General features: G+C 52.9%; 1 protein-coding gene across 5 annotated transcripts in view; it reads left to right on the forward strand.

The window, feature by feature from the left end:
* Window positions 1-49: 49 nt before the first annotated feature.
* The window catches only part of LOC105473907 (EF-hand domain family member D1), a 51,193-nt gene continuing 33,808 nt past the window's right edge, over window positions 50-17,434 (forward strand). The window contains exon 1 of one of the 5 annotated variants that reach the window (XM_011728102.3): window positions 50-779. In XM_011728102.3, coding sequence (XP_011726404.1) covers window positions 490-779 — 290 coding nt within the window. In that variant the 5' untranslated portion in view covers window positions 50-489. Of the gene's footprint in view, window positions 780-1,943; window positions 1,963-3,697; window positions 3,716-14,732; window positions 14,752-17,434 lie in introns of those variants that run through there. The other 4 variants (XM_071073564.1, XM_011728103.3, XM_071073565.1 and 1 more) reach the window with 4 other exon arrangements.

Below are 17,434 nucleotides of genomic sequence, written 5' to 3' on the forward strand. Positions count from 1 at the left end.
GCTCGGGGGCCCTCGCCTCCCCCACCCAGCCTGTCCCAGGCCGCGAGCGCTTCCAGTTGGGTTACTGCTGGGGGACGAGAAAGGAACCGCCTGAACGGTGGAGACGCTTTTTCCCGCTACGATTTTCCCCGGAGCGGACAGGGGCAGCAAGGTCGGAGTTGACTCGAGGGTCCCTGCCTGGTCCCGGGGGGACGGCCAGCCTCCCGCCCTGAGCCGCGGGGAGAGGAAGCAGGTCGGGGTCTCCGAGACGCGCAGACACCGGCGGCCTCCTCCCACCAGGCTGGCGGTCCCTGAGCCCTGGCGCCTCCTTAAAGCCGCAGCTCCGCCCCGCCCGCCCTGCCTGCCCATCCTCAGTCCCTCCCAACCGCCGGGTCCTCGCCGCCTTGGCGAAGTGGTGTAGAACCTCGAGACTGCGAGGAGCGCGCCGCCCGCCAGCTCCCTGCGCCCCGTCCCGCGTCCCCGCGTCCCCGCGTCCTGCGATCCGCCGCCATGGCCAGCGAGGAGCTGGCGCGCAAGCTGGAGCGCCGGCTGCGGCGCGAGGAGGCCGAGGAGAGCGGCCCCCAGCTGGCTCCTCTCGGCGCCCCAGCCCCGGAGTCCGAGCCCCCAGCCCGTGCGCCCACGGCCAGCGCAGACGCCGAGCTGAGCGCCCAGCTGAGTCGGCGGCTGGATATTAACGAGGGCGCCGCGCGACCCCGGCGCTGCAGGGTCTTCAACCCCTACACGGAGTTCCCAGAGTTCAGCCGCCGCCTCATCAAGGACCTGGAGAGCATGTTCAAACTGTGAGCTCCCGCTGCGCTCCCTTCGTCCCCGGGATCAGGTTGGGAGCGGGAGGCTTTCTGGCCCGAAGTCCCGGGCCCGGTTTGGGTGGGGAGGGGTCTCGGGATGCAGGTAGCATTTGGCCCAATGCAGCCAGATCTTGCTCGCTCGGGTCTATCTCGGCGGGTGGGGGGACGGGGCTGGACAGGGGGGACACCGGGAGCAGGAGCTCTCCAGGAAGGAGCCCAAAAGTTCTCGGCAACCGGCGGGCCCCAGTTCCAGGTCCCCCAACCCCAACCGCTAGTCCCGCCCCCTCCGCCCGCCGGTCCGGAGATTTGCTCCGAAAGCAACTTCGAGGAAAGGGAGCCGTCGCTGCGCCTCACCTGCCAGCTTTCACCGTATCCCCCAAGGGAAAAATTAGCCCATGTTGGCCTTTTATCTTTTAAAACAAAAGGGGAAAGTTAATCCTTGGCTGCAGCGCGGGGTTTGATGAACCAGCGGGAGCCTGAGAACGGGGAGTTTGGTAAACTCGTTGTAAGAAATTCAGGACTTTCTTGGAGCAAGCGCGGCCCGGGAGCCTCCTGGGGGGGTCATGGGAACCGAACTTAGCCGCTGGCACCGGTCCGGAGGGGGTCGTTCAGTCCTGCTCTGTGAGCCCCAGTGTGCGGGGAGCCGCCCACCTGGGGGGACACTGAGCCAGAGGCAGGCGATAGAGACCCACTAATCCACCTCGTTGGCCTGGAACCTCCTTGGATCTCAGTTTCCTCATCTGGAGAGTGGGAGCAGTAACGGTCCCTGCCTTTTAAGGCCGAAAAGTATTTTGCACCCGGTAAGCTCTTAACCGAGCTATTAATATTTCCAGAATTGAGCCGAGACCGGAAAAATGCCTGGGGGAGCTGAGGCCGCCGGCCAGGTCATGCTTGGGCGTTTTTAAAAGCGCATGGAATGTGTTTGCCCTCCGCGTGGAGGTTCTATTTAAAGGCGCTGTGGCTGGCGCTGCGTCGCCTGAGCCTCCGCTGCCCCTGCACCGAGGTCTGCAGAGCCGGCACCTGGGAGCCTCCGCCTCCTCTGCCTCCCTGACACCCTGGTTTCTTTGTCTGGCTTCCAGGCACTGATCTGTGGCGTTTTCTGGGTCTAGTTTGGACAATTCAGGAAGGCCGAGTGGGGCTAAAGAATGAGACCGGGGCGAAAATGGAAAAGTAATGGGTGAGGCAAGCCTTGTTGGAGCCCCTTTGATTTCTCTGGGGTAATGCCTTTCATGGGAAGACTGCCCTGGCCGGGCTGCTCCCAGGCCTTACCAGTTCCTCCCAATCCAGCTAGATTCAGGGCATCTTGGGGAGGGACCTTTATCTTCAAGTTGTCTTGTGGCCACTCAGGCTTCTTTTGTTTTTCCTGCAAAACAATCTTTGGGAAGATCAACTTGTAGTTGGCTATCTAAGAGGGATAAAAAGAGCCCATACGCTCGGAGGGTCTTGGGAGATGAAGCAAGGTGGCATCTGTGAGCAAAACGGTACTGGACCAGGATCAAGCAAAGGGGAGCCGGGCACAGTGGCTTATGGCTGTAATCTCAGAACTTTGGGAGGCCAAGGCCGGCAGATCACCTGGGGTCAGGAGTTCGAGACCAGCCTGGCCAGCATGGTGAAACCCCATCTCTACTAAAAATACAAGAAGTAGCCAGGAGTGGTGGCGCGTGCCTGTAGTCCCAGCTACTCGGAGACTGAGGCAGGAGAATTGCTTGAACCCGGGAGGCGGAGGTTGCAGTGAGCGGAGATCACACTATTGCACTCCAACCAGGGTGACAGAGGGAGATTCTGTCTCAAGGGGGAAAAAAAAAAAAGCTAAGGGGAAGGCAGTCTGTGGCCTGGGATCCCAGCAGAGCTAACAGTTCAACCAATACTTGGTATTTCTTTCTAGGTTGAGTTTTCTGTCACTTGCAACCAAAATTGGCATAAACAAAAGGGGAATAATTTGGCTGAGGAAACCAAAAAGCCATCACTAGCTTCAGGTATGGCTGGATCTAGGAGCTTAGGTGCTGCCATCAGTGCTTAGTTTCTCTTTCTGTTAAGCCACCTTCCTCTCTGCGTTGTCCCCATTCTCAGATGGCTCATCCTTGGTGGTGGCGGTGTGGCCACAACAGCTTAAATTAATAACGTAAGAATGTTAAAAACACCAAAGAAAATGTAACACACCAATTTGTTTTCTATTGGATTACCTTCCAGCTTTTACTCATTGCAGCAGCAGTCTTGTGAGGCTATGAAAAGCGAGCACTTGGAGGCAGGCTTCCTGGGTTCAAACCCCAGCCCCACCACTTGCTACCTGGAAGGTTCCTTGGGCCTCTTATTTAAAAGCTCTGTGCCATCAGTTTTCCCTTCTGTCAAATGGGAAAGCACAGGACCTGCCATGTGGGGTTATTGTGGGGATTAAATTAATTCATGTACGTGATGCATTTAGCTCCATGTTTTAGCCTATGGTGAAGACCCAGTAGATTTTAGCCACTAATTTTTGGATTATCACCTATCTGTAAATTGGGTAAATCTGCACATTTGGCTGGGTGCGGTGGCTCACACCTGTAATCCCAGCGCTTTGGGAGGCTGAGGCGGGCAGATCACAAGGTCAGGAGTTTGAGACCAGCCTGATCAACATGGTGAAACCCCATCTCTACTAAAAATACAAAAATTAACTGGGCATGGTGCCGTGTGCCTGTAATCCCAGCTACTCAGGAGGCTGAGGCAGAAGAATCGCTTAAACCCAGGAGGTGGAGGTTGCAGTGAGCTGAGATCACATCATTGCACTCTAACCTAGGCAATAGAGTGAGACTCCGTCTCAAAAAAATAAAAAAAGTGCACATTTTGTGTTGTTCTTTTTTGTTTAATAATTCACTTTGCTGAGTCCACTTTATCCTTTGAACCTGATTTAGCCCACAGTTTGAGCTGTGGAGTGGTGGTGACCTGGCCTCTTGGTGAGTTCCGGGTCCCCGTGGGGGACTGTGTGCTTTGCCCTTCTGGGTTCTGTGGAAGGAACTTGTTAGCTCCTCTGCTACTGGATCAGGTTGTTCATTTCTTAGAGCTGCCTGAATGAAATGCCACAAACTGGGTAGCATAAAACAACAGAAGTGTATCCTCTCGTAGTTCTGGAAACCAGAAGTCTGACAAGTCTGAAACCAAGCTGTCAGCGGGGCTGTGCTGCCCTTGAGGCTCCAGCCAAGACCCCTTCTGTGCCTGTCTCCTGGCTTCTGGTGGTTGCCAGAATCCTTGGTGTTCCTTGTGGTATGGATGCATCACCCTAATCTCTGCTACCCTGAGCTCCTGGTGCTCTCCCTGTGTGTGTTTCTGTGTCTTCACATGGTTTTGTTTTGTTTGTTTGTTTGTTTTTTGAGACAGTCTCGCTCTATCACCCAGGCTGGAGCGCAGTGGCTCTATCTTGGCTCACTGCAAGCTCCACCTCCCAGGTTCACACCATTCTCCTGCCTCAACCTCCCAAGCAGCTGGGACTACAGGTGCCCGCCACCACGCCCTGCTAATTTTTTTGTATTTTTAGTAGAGACGGTGTTTCAATGTGTTAGCCAGAACGGTCTCGATCTCCTCACCTCATGATCTGCCCACCTCGGCCTCCCAAAGTGCTGGGATTACAGGCGTGAGCCATGGCGCCCGGCTCACATGGCCTTCTTGTAAGGATCCCAGTCACTGGATTTAGGACCCCCCCTAATCCAGTATGACCTCATCTTAATTTAACTTTTAAATCTCTAAAGACCCTATTTCCTGATAAGGTCACATTCTGATGTTCTGGGTAGACATGAATTTTGGCGGGGGATGGGGTGGGGTTGGGGGCACTATTCAGCTGAGAGTAGGGAGTGAGAAATGCTGCCCAGAGCTTGAGCACCATCTCTGGAGCCTCATCCAAGGAAGCTTCTGGATTTAGGGAGGTCAGAATCTCAGATTTATCCAAAGCCAGTATGACTCCCACCCCTGTCAGAAAAAGGATGTCTTCCCAATGCACAACTCTGATTCAAGTGGATTCACTACCTAACTATAAAAACAGAACTGGCCAGGCACAGGCCTCACACCTGTAATCCCAGCACTTTGGGAGGCCGAGGTGGGTGGATCACCTGAGGTCAGGAGTTCGAGACCAGCCTGGTCAACATACTGAAACCCTGTCTCTACTAAAAGTACAAAATTAGCCGGGCATGGTGGCAGGCGTCTGTAATCCCAGCTACATGGGAAACTGAGGCAAGAGAATCGCTTGAACCCAGGAGGTGGAGGTTACAGTGAACCGAGATCATGCCATTGCACTCCAGCCAGGGCAACAAGCATGAAACTTTGTCTCAAAAAAACAAAACAAAACAAAAAACAAAACCAACAGAACCCACACAACACCCCTCTTCATGCCAGAAACACACCTATTTTCAGCAAGAATTTCAATTTTTTTTTTGTTTTTTGAGATGGAGTCTCACTTGCCGCCCAGGCTAGAGTACAGTGGCACGACCTTGGCTCACTGCAACCTCCACCTCCCGGGTTCAAGCAATTCTCCTGCCTCGGCCTCCTGAGTAGCTGGGACTACAGGTGCGCGCCACTGTGCCCGGGTAATTTTTGTATTTTTAGTAGAAACGGGGTTTCACCATGTTGGCCAGCCTGGTCTTGAACGCCTGACCTCAAATAATCCACTGGCCTCAGTCTCCCAAAGTGTTAGAATTACACGCGTGAGCCACTGCGCCTGGCTTAAGAATTTCACTTTTAAGCAGTTTCTAGATTCACGTTCTGATGTCGCCTTAGTTCATTGGGCCCCTTACAGTGTGTAACCTGATTAGACCAGTACAAAGTACACCCAGTCTTTTTGTTTGGGGCTAGAAAGATTCATACAGATACTGGGAGACATGCTTTGATCGTTTAAATTTGATTTTCCTATTTAAAAGTATTTGGCTTAGGGATTTCTTACATTTTCAAGGCTTAAAAAAACTGGATCCTTCCCAGCCTCTGAGTTTGTTGGGTTCTTGGAGTGGTGTCCTTTGTCTTTGGGTCCTTAGGACCTAACAAATGAGGCTGGCTTCTAAATGGTGTGTTGTAGAAGAAAGAGGGTTTTCTAATGAGTGTGGGAAGCCAGAGGCATCATCAGCCCGGCCGGAGAAAGTTCCCTCTCCATTTCCAAGCCTGTTACTGGATAGCCTGAGCCAAGAGAATAGTGGCCTGATTTTAAAAGAATGAGAAGGCCCAGAAGAAACTGACTCTACAGTGTAACGTGAGCTGGTGGAGCAGTCAAGGTTAGACAGGAAATTTTAATTACGCTGGACTTATCTGGAGGCCTCTTTCAAAGGGAGGCAATGAGGGCAGCCACTTAAAGGCAGAACCCCAATGCAACATCTTAAAATGCAGCTGCGAGGTTTTTGCAGCATACTAAAAGCTTGTGTTTCAATTCCCCAAAGAGAGGGTGGGAAGAGGAACATTTGGCTATGGGAAAGCTGTCTTTTTCTTAAGAATCTGAAACGGTGATGTCATGGATGTCCTGCCAGTGCCAGAGTTCCGCATTACCAAGACACCAGTGAATCCCAAAAAGGTGAGGCTGTCGTGGAATCCGTCATTTCTCGTCCCTTCTTGTCTCCCAGTTTCTTTTTCTCCTCCTTAGTCTTGTCTCTAAAGGAGGGAGAAGTGGGTGTAGATTTGGAAGGCTGGGAATTTTCCAAAGAGGTAAAGTGAGCCTCTTGGGGAGGCTTACTGGGGAGGTAGAGGTGAGGCTGCCTGCATACTGGCATCCTAATCTTTTAAGTGAATTGACTCTAGAAATGGGAAAGATGGATGGAAATAAAAGGAAGAAGTTAAGTGCTTTCTTTTTCCTTGGAGAAAGGCAAGAGGTACTGACCTGTCCTGGCTGTAGCTTCAGTCAACAGTGATCACCTTACATGGGAAATTTTCTCACCTGCACTGGAGTTTGCACATTTGACAATTCTGAATTGGGGGGTAGGGTAAGAGGACCTAGGGTTTGTCTGAATTCTGGAGGAGAGCTTTAGGTCAGCCTTCTGTTTTCGGTCTTAGTCTCTGGCAGAAAGACCCCATGACTTGGAACTGTGTCTCAGACTGGTTTAAGTGCTGGCTGCTTTTACTTGCTGGCACGCATGATTAACCCATGTAGGAGGAGCTGGAAGGAGCTTCCACAGTTGCTGGTGGGTTTATCTTTGTAGGGAGTTCCCTCTTCCTCCTCCTTCCTCGCTCCCCACCTCCCTCTCCCTGGGCTGTCTCTTCCACCATCCTTGTTACAGAGCCATTGAATTTTATGAGAGTTTGAATAATGGGAATGTGAAGTTGAGTGATGAAAACAGTTATGAAAGTCTTACATTATACAAAAAGAGAAAAGCCCTTTCCCCCTTCTTCCTTGAAGATTATTTAAAAGTGCCTGATTTCAAAGCTGTAAGGTCCAGGAGACTCTAACCTTTTTTTTTTTCTTTTCTCAAGACAGGGTCTTGCCATGTTGCCTAGGCTGGTCTCAAACTCCTAGGCTCAGGTGATTCTCCTGTCTCAAAGTGCTGGGATCATAGGCATGGGCTACTTCACCTGGCCAGACATAACACACACACACTCTCTCTTCCTTAAATGTTGCATACCAACCAACTAACTTTATACCCTCAGCTCCGTGGTACACCCTGGACCAACTAGTATACAGGAATACTTCTTCCATTGACCTACAGGGTGTTTGATTGGCATTGGGCTATGTTCTGCATGGGTTCATGGTGTGGCTGAGCTAGTGGGTCTCCAAAGATGTGCCAAATGGCCTAAGAGTCCACAGATCAGGTCTTGGGAGCTAGAGGGTGCCAGGCTGTCCACAATTGATGTTCATCTTAGTTAGGAGCCCAGCACACCCTCAGGGCACTGACATCTGGGCTTGGCACACATTTGTCTTTAGCTTTAGGCTTCACAAACCTCTGTATATCATGTGCAACCTCACACACTCACACATGCCTTCCTGCGTGCTCACTCACTAGCTCACTCCCACAGCCACTCTTCGGGTGAGGCTGTCGTGGACCCACCTGTCATGACTCACTGCCCTTGGCCTCCTCCACATTTTACAGCCCTCCCAGAACACGCCTCTATAGCCTCCTCCTGCTTCTGTGTTCCCTGACTGTTGGTGGCCAAAGGGCATCATTGATCCTAAATCCTAGACGCTTCTTGGCAGGGGACACACCTTGAGTTATTGGCGCATGGACCATGATTCTCCATTCCCAGCAAGATGAAACCTGACCTGTGGTCAGTGACCTGCCGAGACATGGCCTTCCATGTTCCAAGGCTGCAGAGGTTCTGTGGTACCCGCAGTCCAACTGGTAAACAGGAATACTTCTTCCACTGACCTACGGGGACTTTGATTGGCATGGGGCTACGTTATGCATGGGTTCATATTGTGGCTGAGCTAGTGGGTCTCTAAAGATGGGCCGAATGACCTAAGAGTCCACTTAAGTCTCCTCCAGTGTTCCCAGCTCTGGGCTCCTCTGGCCAGCACTGTCTATACGTCTGCTAGTGTGTACTCCTATGGTACCATATCATGATGATGATGACGATGATCACCATGCCCTTTTCCAGCCTGCTGTGAGCTATTCATTCATGCATTCATTTTTTCATTCATTTAACTAAGCACCTGCCGGGTGCCAGATTATACATACTTGTATAATCTGGAAGGGTCTTGGCCCTTGAGAAGCTCAACAAATGCTGACAGCAAGCTGGATGTAACATGATGCTGTTTGGCCGGGAGGGATGTCACTCCCCGAGAAGCCACCCACCACCTACATACAGGACACTCCAGTAGCTGAGCAGACCCTGAGAGGATGTGGGGGTTGGGGACACTCTGACCTCAGGCTGCTGCGTTCAAAGCAGGGGCTCCTGGTCGTTCTGGACACAGCCATGGAGGAGCAGCCACCGAGGACTGTGAAGGGATTCAGGCCCTGGGTGGAGGTGGCAGCGAAGGCCTTCGGGATGAACCTCCTGGAGACAGAGAATGGGGGCTGAGAACTTGATCTGGGTGGTGAGTGCTTGACCTTGGATGGCAGAAGGAGGGCAGTGAGGGCTCAAGGAAAGGAAGCTGCAGCCGTCGGGAAGCAAGAGCCTTCTCATGGTGGGAGTTAGTACTATTATTATTATTTTTTGAAACAGGTTCTCTCTCTGTCTCCCAGGCTGGAGTGCAGTGGCACAATCTCGGCCCACAGCAACCTCTGCCTCCCGGGCTCAAGTGATCCTCCCACCTTAGCCTCCTGAGTAACTGGGATTACAGGCACGACCACCACGCCTGGCTAATTTTTGTATTTTTTTGTAGAGACAGGGTTTTGCCATGTTGCCCAGGCTGGTCCTGGGCTCAAGTGATCCGCCCGCCTCTGCCTCCCAGAGTATTGGTTACAGGCATGTGCCACTGCACCTGGCCACGATCGGAGTTACTGAGAAATGGAACGAAAGGTCTTGCAAGGTGGTGAGCTGCATTCTCTGGAGTTTCACTGAAAGAGAGGTGCTCTGACACCCTGGTGTGAGAGGCTTGCAGTTAGGAAGGGCCGAAAGCTTATGGAGGGTAGGAGATGGGCTGTCTGACTTTCAAGTTTCTTTCTAGGCCATGGGTGGGCAAACTTGTTCTGTAAAGGGCCAGATAATCCATCTGTTTGGCTTTGGGCCCTAAGGTTTCTGTTGTCCCTCTGCAGCCTGCCATTGTGATATGAAAGCAGCCACAGGCAATATGCAAATGGATTGGCATGGCTGTGTTCCTGTAACGTTTGGTGAGCATGATTTGGCCTGCATGCCGATGTTAGCCAGTCCCCATGCTAGGCAGTCACTTTAGAATCTTGAATCCAGAGCCTGGTCTCATTTGTCCCCTTTCTTACTTCTTGGCCTTTCCTCCCATCAGTGGCCTCAGGTTCAGAGGGGACACAGTGGAAGCCTGGTGTCCCCCCAGTTGGGTAGGCAGCGTAGTGAGGCCTGAGTTCCAGGACCCCAGAGCTGCTTTTCGAAGATTAGCACTGGAGAAGGAGCAGGACCTGCATCTGCTTCTTCTGCGGGCTAAGGAGGCCTGGCAGCTGGTGCTCGCAGCCGGAGTCCGGGGTAATACTCCCCACCCTAGGAAGGCTTGCCTTCCTATGGCTTCCCCTGAGAGGTGGTCCCTGGTATGTTTGAGCTTAAAAACTCCCAATGAAAAAGACAAATGAGGCCGGGAGTGGTGGCTCACGCCTGTAATCCCGGCACTTTGGGAGGCCGAGGTGGGTGGATCAGAAGGTCAGGAGCTTGAGACCAGCCTGGCCAACATAGTGACACCCCGTCTCTACTAAAAATACAAAATTAGCAGAGTGTGGTGGCGGGCGCCTGTAATCCCAGCTACTTGGGAGGCTAAGGCAGGAGAATCACTTGAACCCTGGGAAGCAGAGGTTGCAGTGAACCAAGATTGTAGCACTGCACTCCAGCCTGGGCAACAGAGTGAGACTCTGTCTCAAAAAAAAAAAAAAAAAAAAAGACACATGAAAAACAAAAGTTAATTAGCCTTGGGTATCTGCTTACTTGAGCCCCGTGTTTGGAGCAGGAGCTCTTGACCTCCGGTCTTGGAACTCTCACCAACTGTGTGTGGAATCGCACTGTCACACCTGCTGGGAGACCTTGCTTCTCAAGGGGGTGTACGGCTCCTCACCCCAGGAAAATTTGAGATCTACTGGTTTGGAGGGAAATGGGAGATAAGAATCTTATGACTTAAGGAAAACTTATTTTTCGTTATCAAATTATAATATTCCCCATTTAAAATTTCCTTTAAAACAGTAAAGATCTTTAGGAAGCAGAGAGTGGAAGCCGATGCTGTTCTGTTCCCGAGGGTCCCCTCCAACTGTTCCCGAGGGTCCCCTCCAGCTGGTTGGATACATGTTCTTACACAAGATTGTAAGAGACGATCTCTGCTGTTCTGCCCGTATTACTTGGGAGGCCTTTGGCTCAAGTGATGGAAAACTCTGCCCCAAACTCACTAATGAATAAAGAAATGGATCATCTCATGGATGAGGGCATCCAGAGGACAAGGGTGGCCTTGGGGCAATGGTTGGTTGCTGCTGTCATCCAGGACTTGGGTTCCGTCCTCTGTCCTCTGCCACCCTCTGTGCTGGCGTCAAGGTAGCAAGGTGCGAGGTTCCCCGAGTCACATCAGCTGCAACAAAATCCAGAGGCAGGAAAGACCTACGGTTCTTCTAAACAATGAGGAAATTAGAGCGTAGGCAGCTAGAAGTGAAAGAAAAAAGATAGAAAGAAAAACATAAACGATGAGGAAATCTTCCTGTGTGTGTGCCCCAAGCCGGCCTCTGGCACCCCATCCCCAGCACTAGGTCACGGGCCCATCCATCCAGGGTGGTTTCTGTTCCCTGAGGGGTGGAGCCAAAACAGGGCTCTGTTAGTGAGGAAGGAGAGGTGAGTTTTTACCGAATGGTGTTCCATGGCTCTTTTCTGTCCATCTGTGTGTTTTGTTTTTGTTTGTTTTGTTTTTTGAGACAGGGTCTTGCTCTATCATCCAGGCTGAAGTGAAGTGGTGTGATCATGGCTCACCGCAGCCTCCACCTCCTGGGCTCAAGCCATCCTTCTGCCTGAGGCCCTCCCACCCCAACACCTGGCTAATTTTTTCTTTTTTTTAGTAGAGATGGAGTTTCACCATGTTGCCGAGGCTGGTCTCAAACTCCTGGGCTCAAGCAGTCTACCCACCTTGGCCTCCCAATGTCCATCTGTGTTGTTGTTGTTGTTGTTGTTGTTGTTGTTGTTTGAAGCAGTCTTGCTCTGTCACCCAGGCTGGAGTGCAGTGGCAAGATTCAGCCTCCCAAAATGCAACCTCCGCCTCCTGGGTTCAAGTGACCCCCCCCCCAGCCTCCTGAGTAGCTGGGATTATAGGGCGTGCTACCACCCCAGCTCATCTGTGTTTCTGTGTACATGGGAGGGTCTTTTGATGTCGGGCTTGGTTTCTGGAGGCCAGGCAGGGAGCAGTCCATTCCTGGGGGCTCCCGAAGACCAAATGCAGAGGTCTTTCCTGCGGAACGTCTGTCATTTTCCCTGGGATTCCCTGTGATTTTTCTCTTGCCTGTGGGGGTGGACCCACAGCTAGGAGTGCTGTGTGTGCATCTGGTGATGGGTGAGCTGTCTGTGTCGACCACTCCCTAGGCCAGCTTTCAGTGAACCCCCCCCCTTCCATCTCTTGTCGCCCTTCCACCCTCCAAAGCGCCTGACATGGTGGACCCGCCCCCTGGCTTTGGAGGGCTGATCATTCCGCCTCACCCTCCTGGCTGCTCACTGTCTTGGAAAACTGTTGGCTGCTACCCTGTGTCTCCCCAGACCCCCTCCCCAAACCTCTTTTATTCTTTTTCTCATCGGGGGTGCCATGCCTCTGATTTCGTCTCCTCTTAGAAGAGGCTCCAGCTGCTACCTTTGGCCGGGAGTTGCCATGCCTTGATGGTCCTCATTCTTTTAGTGGCTCCTGGGCTTCTGTGGCTAAGGGCCCTTCTGTTGGCTTGGAGGCCTTTGTACAAGTCATGTGTGAGCATGTGTTAGGGGGTGTTCTGGGCTGGTTTTCTTTTCTTCCTTTTATTTATTTTTTATTTTTGAGACAGTCTCACTCTGTTGCCCAGGCTGGAATGCAATGGCGCTATCTCGGCTCACTGCAATCTCCGCCTCCTGGGTTCAAGCAATTCTCTGCCTCAGCCTCCCAGGTAGCTGGGGTTATGGGCGCCCACTGCCATGCCTGGTTAATTTTTTGTATTTTTAGTAGAGATGGGGTTTCACCATCTTGGCCAGGCCATCGTGATCCACCTGTCTTGGCCTCCCAAAGTGCTGGGATTACAGGCGTGAGCCACTGCGCCTGGCTTAATTTTTTTTTTTTTTTCTTTTAAGAGATAGGTCTTTGTTGCCCAGGATGGTCTTGAACTCCTGGGTTCAAGTGATCCTCCTGCCTCAGCCTCCCAAAATGCTGAAATTAGAGGTGTGAGCCACCATGCTGGCCTGCTTTTATTATTTTTTAGTCTTAGCCTAGCACACCCTACTGCCCGATTGCGTTGCTGAATGAGGGTAAAGTCTTTGGTTTTGGAGCTCAGACCTGGGTTGCCAGTGACAGCGGCAGCCTCCTTCCAGGCCAGGCAGAGCCCTGAAGCGGGCTGGGCGTCCACATCCAAGGCAGACTCACCCTCAGCCCTATGCCACAGATCCGGTTTTCAGGAAGTAGGATGTTCAGGACTTACAAATGGCCTTGTGCCCAAGGCTAGCCACTCTGCCCCTTCCGGGTGGTGAAACAGCAGAGGCCCCCACCCCACAGGCCTGTGGCTGATCCTAGCTTTAGGGTTAGACATCTCCACCCCCAGGTTTCCCCAGCACCCCTCACTGAGCACCCACTGTGCCTTGGGACAGCCCTGATCAAAAACATCTGGATGCTGACAGCCCTCACTCTTTGCCCATGGGGACCCAGCGAACTCTCTTGCGGCCTTGGAGAAGTGCTGGCCTCTGATGCTGTCCTGTTTGCCTTTGGTGCTGACAGGCTCTCTGCCTCCTCTCTAAATGCCTCGTGCTCTCCACCCTGTGATGGCTGACTTCACGGAGCATTGGGTGTCCCTAATGCCACCTAGGGGCCCCACTGACAGAGCCGACTGTGTGCAGGGCTGTGCTTAGCGATTTCCACATGGGAACTCATGCTTCACGACACTCCAAAGTGGGTACGATATCAGACCCCATTTCACAGATGAGGAAACTGAGGCACAGAGAAGCCAGGACACTCACCTAAAGTCACACACCTTGTAAGCTGTAGAGCTGGGATTTGAATGAACCCAAGTGGCCTGTACTCTTGTCCAGTGTCACATGCCCGTCTCACTAATGTCATTCCCACCTCCCAGTTTTCCAGCCTCCAAATCTTGGCCTTCCTTGACACCATCCCCTGCATAGCCAGGCAGGGCCTTGCCTGGCACAGTCTCTGCAGGCAGCCTGACCTCCAGGCCCTGTTGGACCACCTGCCCTGAGCCTGTAGCAGCTGCCTCAGACCTGGCCTCCCCCATCCATGCAACACATTTTAGCTGGATGGACCTCACCAGAGCCCAGATCTCATTACCTTGCTTCCCTCTTCAGAAGTTATTTTGAGTTGGGGTGGGGCAATACACAACATTCAGTAGCTCCCTATTGCCCAAGGAAAAAAGTCTAGACTCCTCATGTGGACCCTTAAGGCCCTCTCCAGTCGGCTGTTACAGTCTTCTCTCTCTCTGGCTCCCCCCGCCCAGGCCTTGCACTCACTGAGCTGAATGGCCCCCACAGCCTGTCTCCTGTAACCCTGCAGTTCCTAGTTGATTACACTTAGGTCTGTCCATTGTCTGTTATTGCTATTTATTGCTGATTCTCTCTCTTCTTTTCTCTTCTTTTTTTTTTTGAGACAGTGTTTCACTCTGTCGCCCAGGCTGGAGTACAGTGGCATGATCTTGGCTCACTGCAACCTCTGCCTCCTGGGTTCAAGCTGTTCTCCTGCCTCAGCTTCCTAGTAGCTGAGATTACAGGCATATGCCACCATGCCCAGCTAATTTTTGTATTTTTAGTAGAGACGGGGTTTCACCATGTTGGCCAGGCTGGTCTTGAACTCCTGACCTCAGGTGATCCCTACCCACCTCAGTCCCGCAAAGTGCTGGGATTACAGGCGTGAGCCACTGTGCCCTGCTGGTTATTGCTGATTCTTATGAAGCTCCCTCCCGCTCCAGATTTTCCCTGGGAAAGCAGAGACAGAATGTTCATGGCCAAAAGTGGCTAACCGCTTCCTGCAGTCCCCATGCCCGGCCCAGGGCTGGGCCCAGGGCCATGGCAGAGTAGGCACCTTGACCTCTGTGGAGGCCTCTGAGCTCTGCCGGCTGCAGCTGCACTGAGGCCCTGATGACTGTTGAGAGGAGCTGCACAGCTCCACGTGGCTGTGGGAGGTAATGTGAGCCTTCAGTGGGGTTATGCGGTTCCCTCCAGCAGAGCCACTGACCCACACGGGCACACACCTGTAAGTGAGACCTGGAAAAAGGTAAGTGACCACCTTCTCAGGTTGTGCACAAGACCTCGTGACCACTCGGCATGCAGTCATGGGCTTAATTAGGGCACTCATGTTCCAGCCCAGTGTTCTTTCCACTGAGGGCTGCTGGGTTTAAGGTGGTGTGGGCCTGGAGTGGGGAACGTAGGCAAAGGTCCTCCTGGCAGCAGTAGGTGGAGAGGAAATGTTGAGAGCTGCATGGGTGGCAGCCCAGGGTGTCCTTGTCTCCCACTTGGGGTGATGGCTGAGTGCCCCGTAGTCTGCTTGTGTTGGGCTGCTGCCCTGGCCTGCTCTGAGACCTGTGCCCCCTGGGCTGCTGCACACCCCCTCATTGGGGCCTCCCACTGGCCGTTTCCTTCCCTGACCTTGGCACTGCTGGAACTGCACCAGGCATAGCATGAATGGAGTCTAGTGTGGAAACCCCGTGTTGTTTGGGAACATCTGTTCCCTGATATCCACAGGGCTCCTGGGAATGCCAGAAGAACTAGGTTTCCAGGGGCCCTTCCAACCCAGTTTCCTGGCCCCTCAGGACTCTCCTATCAGAACTTTTTTTTTTTTTTTTTTTGAGACGGAGTTTTGCTCTTGTCGCCCAGGCTGGAGTGCAATGGTGTGATCTCGGCTTACTGAAACCTCCGCCTCCCAGGTTCAAGTGATTCTCCTTCCTTAGCCTCCCAAGTAGCTGGGATTGCAGACACCCACCACCATGGCCGGCTAATTTTTGTATTTTTAGTAGAAACGGGTTTCACCAGGTTGGCCAGGCTGGTCTTGAACTCCTAACCTCAGGTGATCCACCCGCCTTGGCCTCCCAAAGTGCTGGGATTACAGGCGTGAACCACTGCGCCTGGCTTGCTATCAGAACTTTTATGCAGACCTGGCAAGGTGGCTCACTCCTGTAGTCCCGGCACTTTGGGAGGCCGAGGCAAGAGGATTGCTTGAGTCCAGGAGTTCAAGACCAGCTTGAGCAATGTGGCAAAACTCTGTCTTTACAAAAACGTGAAAAACTATCTGGGCATGGGAGGTATGTACCTGTGGTCCCAGCTAGGCAGGAGGCTGAGACGGGAGGATTGCTTGAACCTGGGAGTTGGAGGCTGCAGTGAGCTATTATCACACTCACTGCAGTGAGTGCGTAAGCCGAGTGTTTGGGGCACAAGGTGAGCTGGGAGCTCATTGGACAAAAGTGGCTATGAGTGATTTGATTGGATGATGAAAACTTTGGGTCAAAGCTTTTGTATCTCTGAGTCCCCTGGCCCTTTTTCAGAGCCTGCCCACCCTCACTCTGCATGCAGCTAGAGCATTGGGAGTGACTGTTTCCCAGCCCGCAGCTGGATGGATAGGAAGGAGGAGCAGGTGATTTGACAGCTGGGGAGGACCCACACAACCAGAGAAAGCTAGAAACTCAGAGAACCTTGCAGGCAGGGATGTAGGGAGGAGTGACCTTAGGGAGTCCCTGAGGCTCATCTAGATAGGCACAGCTGGGGACACCCACAGGTTAACCCCAGGAGGGCCCCTGAGAAGACCACCTGCCGGTGGGTGTAGTCTCTGTCGCCCTTCTCTGCCTTGAACATGCCCAGGGTGTGGCACGTTGAATGTGATGTGGGGGGCTTGTGAAAATGCAGGCTCTGATTCAGCAGGTCTGGGGGTCTCGGTGGAACTTGAGACTGCATTTCTAATACCCCTGGGTGACCGTGATGCTCTGGTCTGGGGACCTCACTTTGTGGGGCCAGAGCCTGGCTGTTGAAAAAGGCAATGCGTGATTTCTATTCCAAGCCTTTCTGTGTGAAGAGAAGCAGGTGCTCTTGTGTCCTGGTGTCCCTGAGGTGCAGGCAACCCCCTCCCATCACTAAGGCGTGTTCTGGGGCACTGCTGCCCTCCTGAGAACACCCTATCTGAGGGGTCCCTGGGGACTTTCCGACAGCTGAGCCTCTGGTGGACAAAGGCCGGCCAAGTCTTTCTCCATGAATGGCAGGATAATTCCTGGTAGGGAAGTTGGAAAACCAAGAAAGCCCAGGGGCTCTGCACAGTGGAAGCCAAGAGAATAAGTGACTGACTCACGGGCCTGAAACCGGGAGGATGCCGGAGACCAGCCATTGTCCCTTGCTGCTGTCCTTTTGCTAGCTGGCCCTGGGTGGGGTTGGGGTCAGAGTCACCTTGGGCCCTTTGGCGGATCTGGGGGCTTTCCCAGGCAGTGGACATGCACATCAGCAGATGATCAAGTGGCCCAGGCAGTCACGCTTCGCTCCACTGCTCAGTGGTGGCCTCAACTATTAGATGAGTTGAGAAGCCTTTTCCAGGGGGCCTGGAGAGGCAGGCCTTATCCTCTGATAGGGCTGGGCCCTAAGAGTTACTCAGGAGGCTTTGTGGAGCAGCAGCACAAACAGTGACCACGGCAGGTGGTGGGTTTGGGTTTTCCCCAGAAGGCTAAAGATGAGGCTGTCTGGGACAAGCTGGGTGTGAGCAGCTTGTTAGAGTGGAAGCCCTGGAAACTGTCTGCTTCCTCATGACCACAGACAGGTGCTACTTTAAAAAAACAGGCTCCTCACTGATAGCTTACCTGGGCCCATGTGCTATGCAAGGGGATGATTTCCTTTGGGCCCCTTGACCACTCTGCAAGACACACAAGGCTCATGGCACTCTTGGGTTACAGATGGGGCCAAGTTTCTCCCAAGAGGGTGGTGGG

Source organism: Macaca nemestrina, chromosome 11 (assembly GCF_043159975.1).
Source record: "Macaca nemestrina isolate mMacNem1 chromosome 11, mMacNem.hap1, whole genome shotgun sequence".
NCBI lineage: Eukaryota > Metazoa > Chordata > Mammalia > Primates > Cercopithecidae > Macaca > Macaca nemestrina.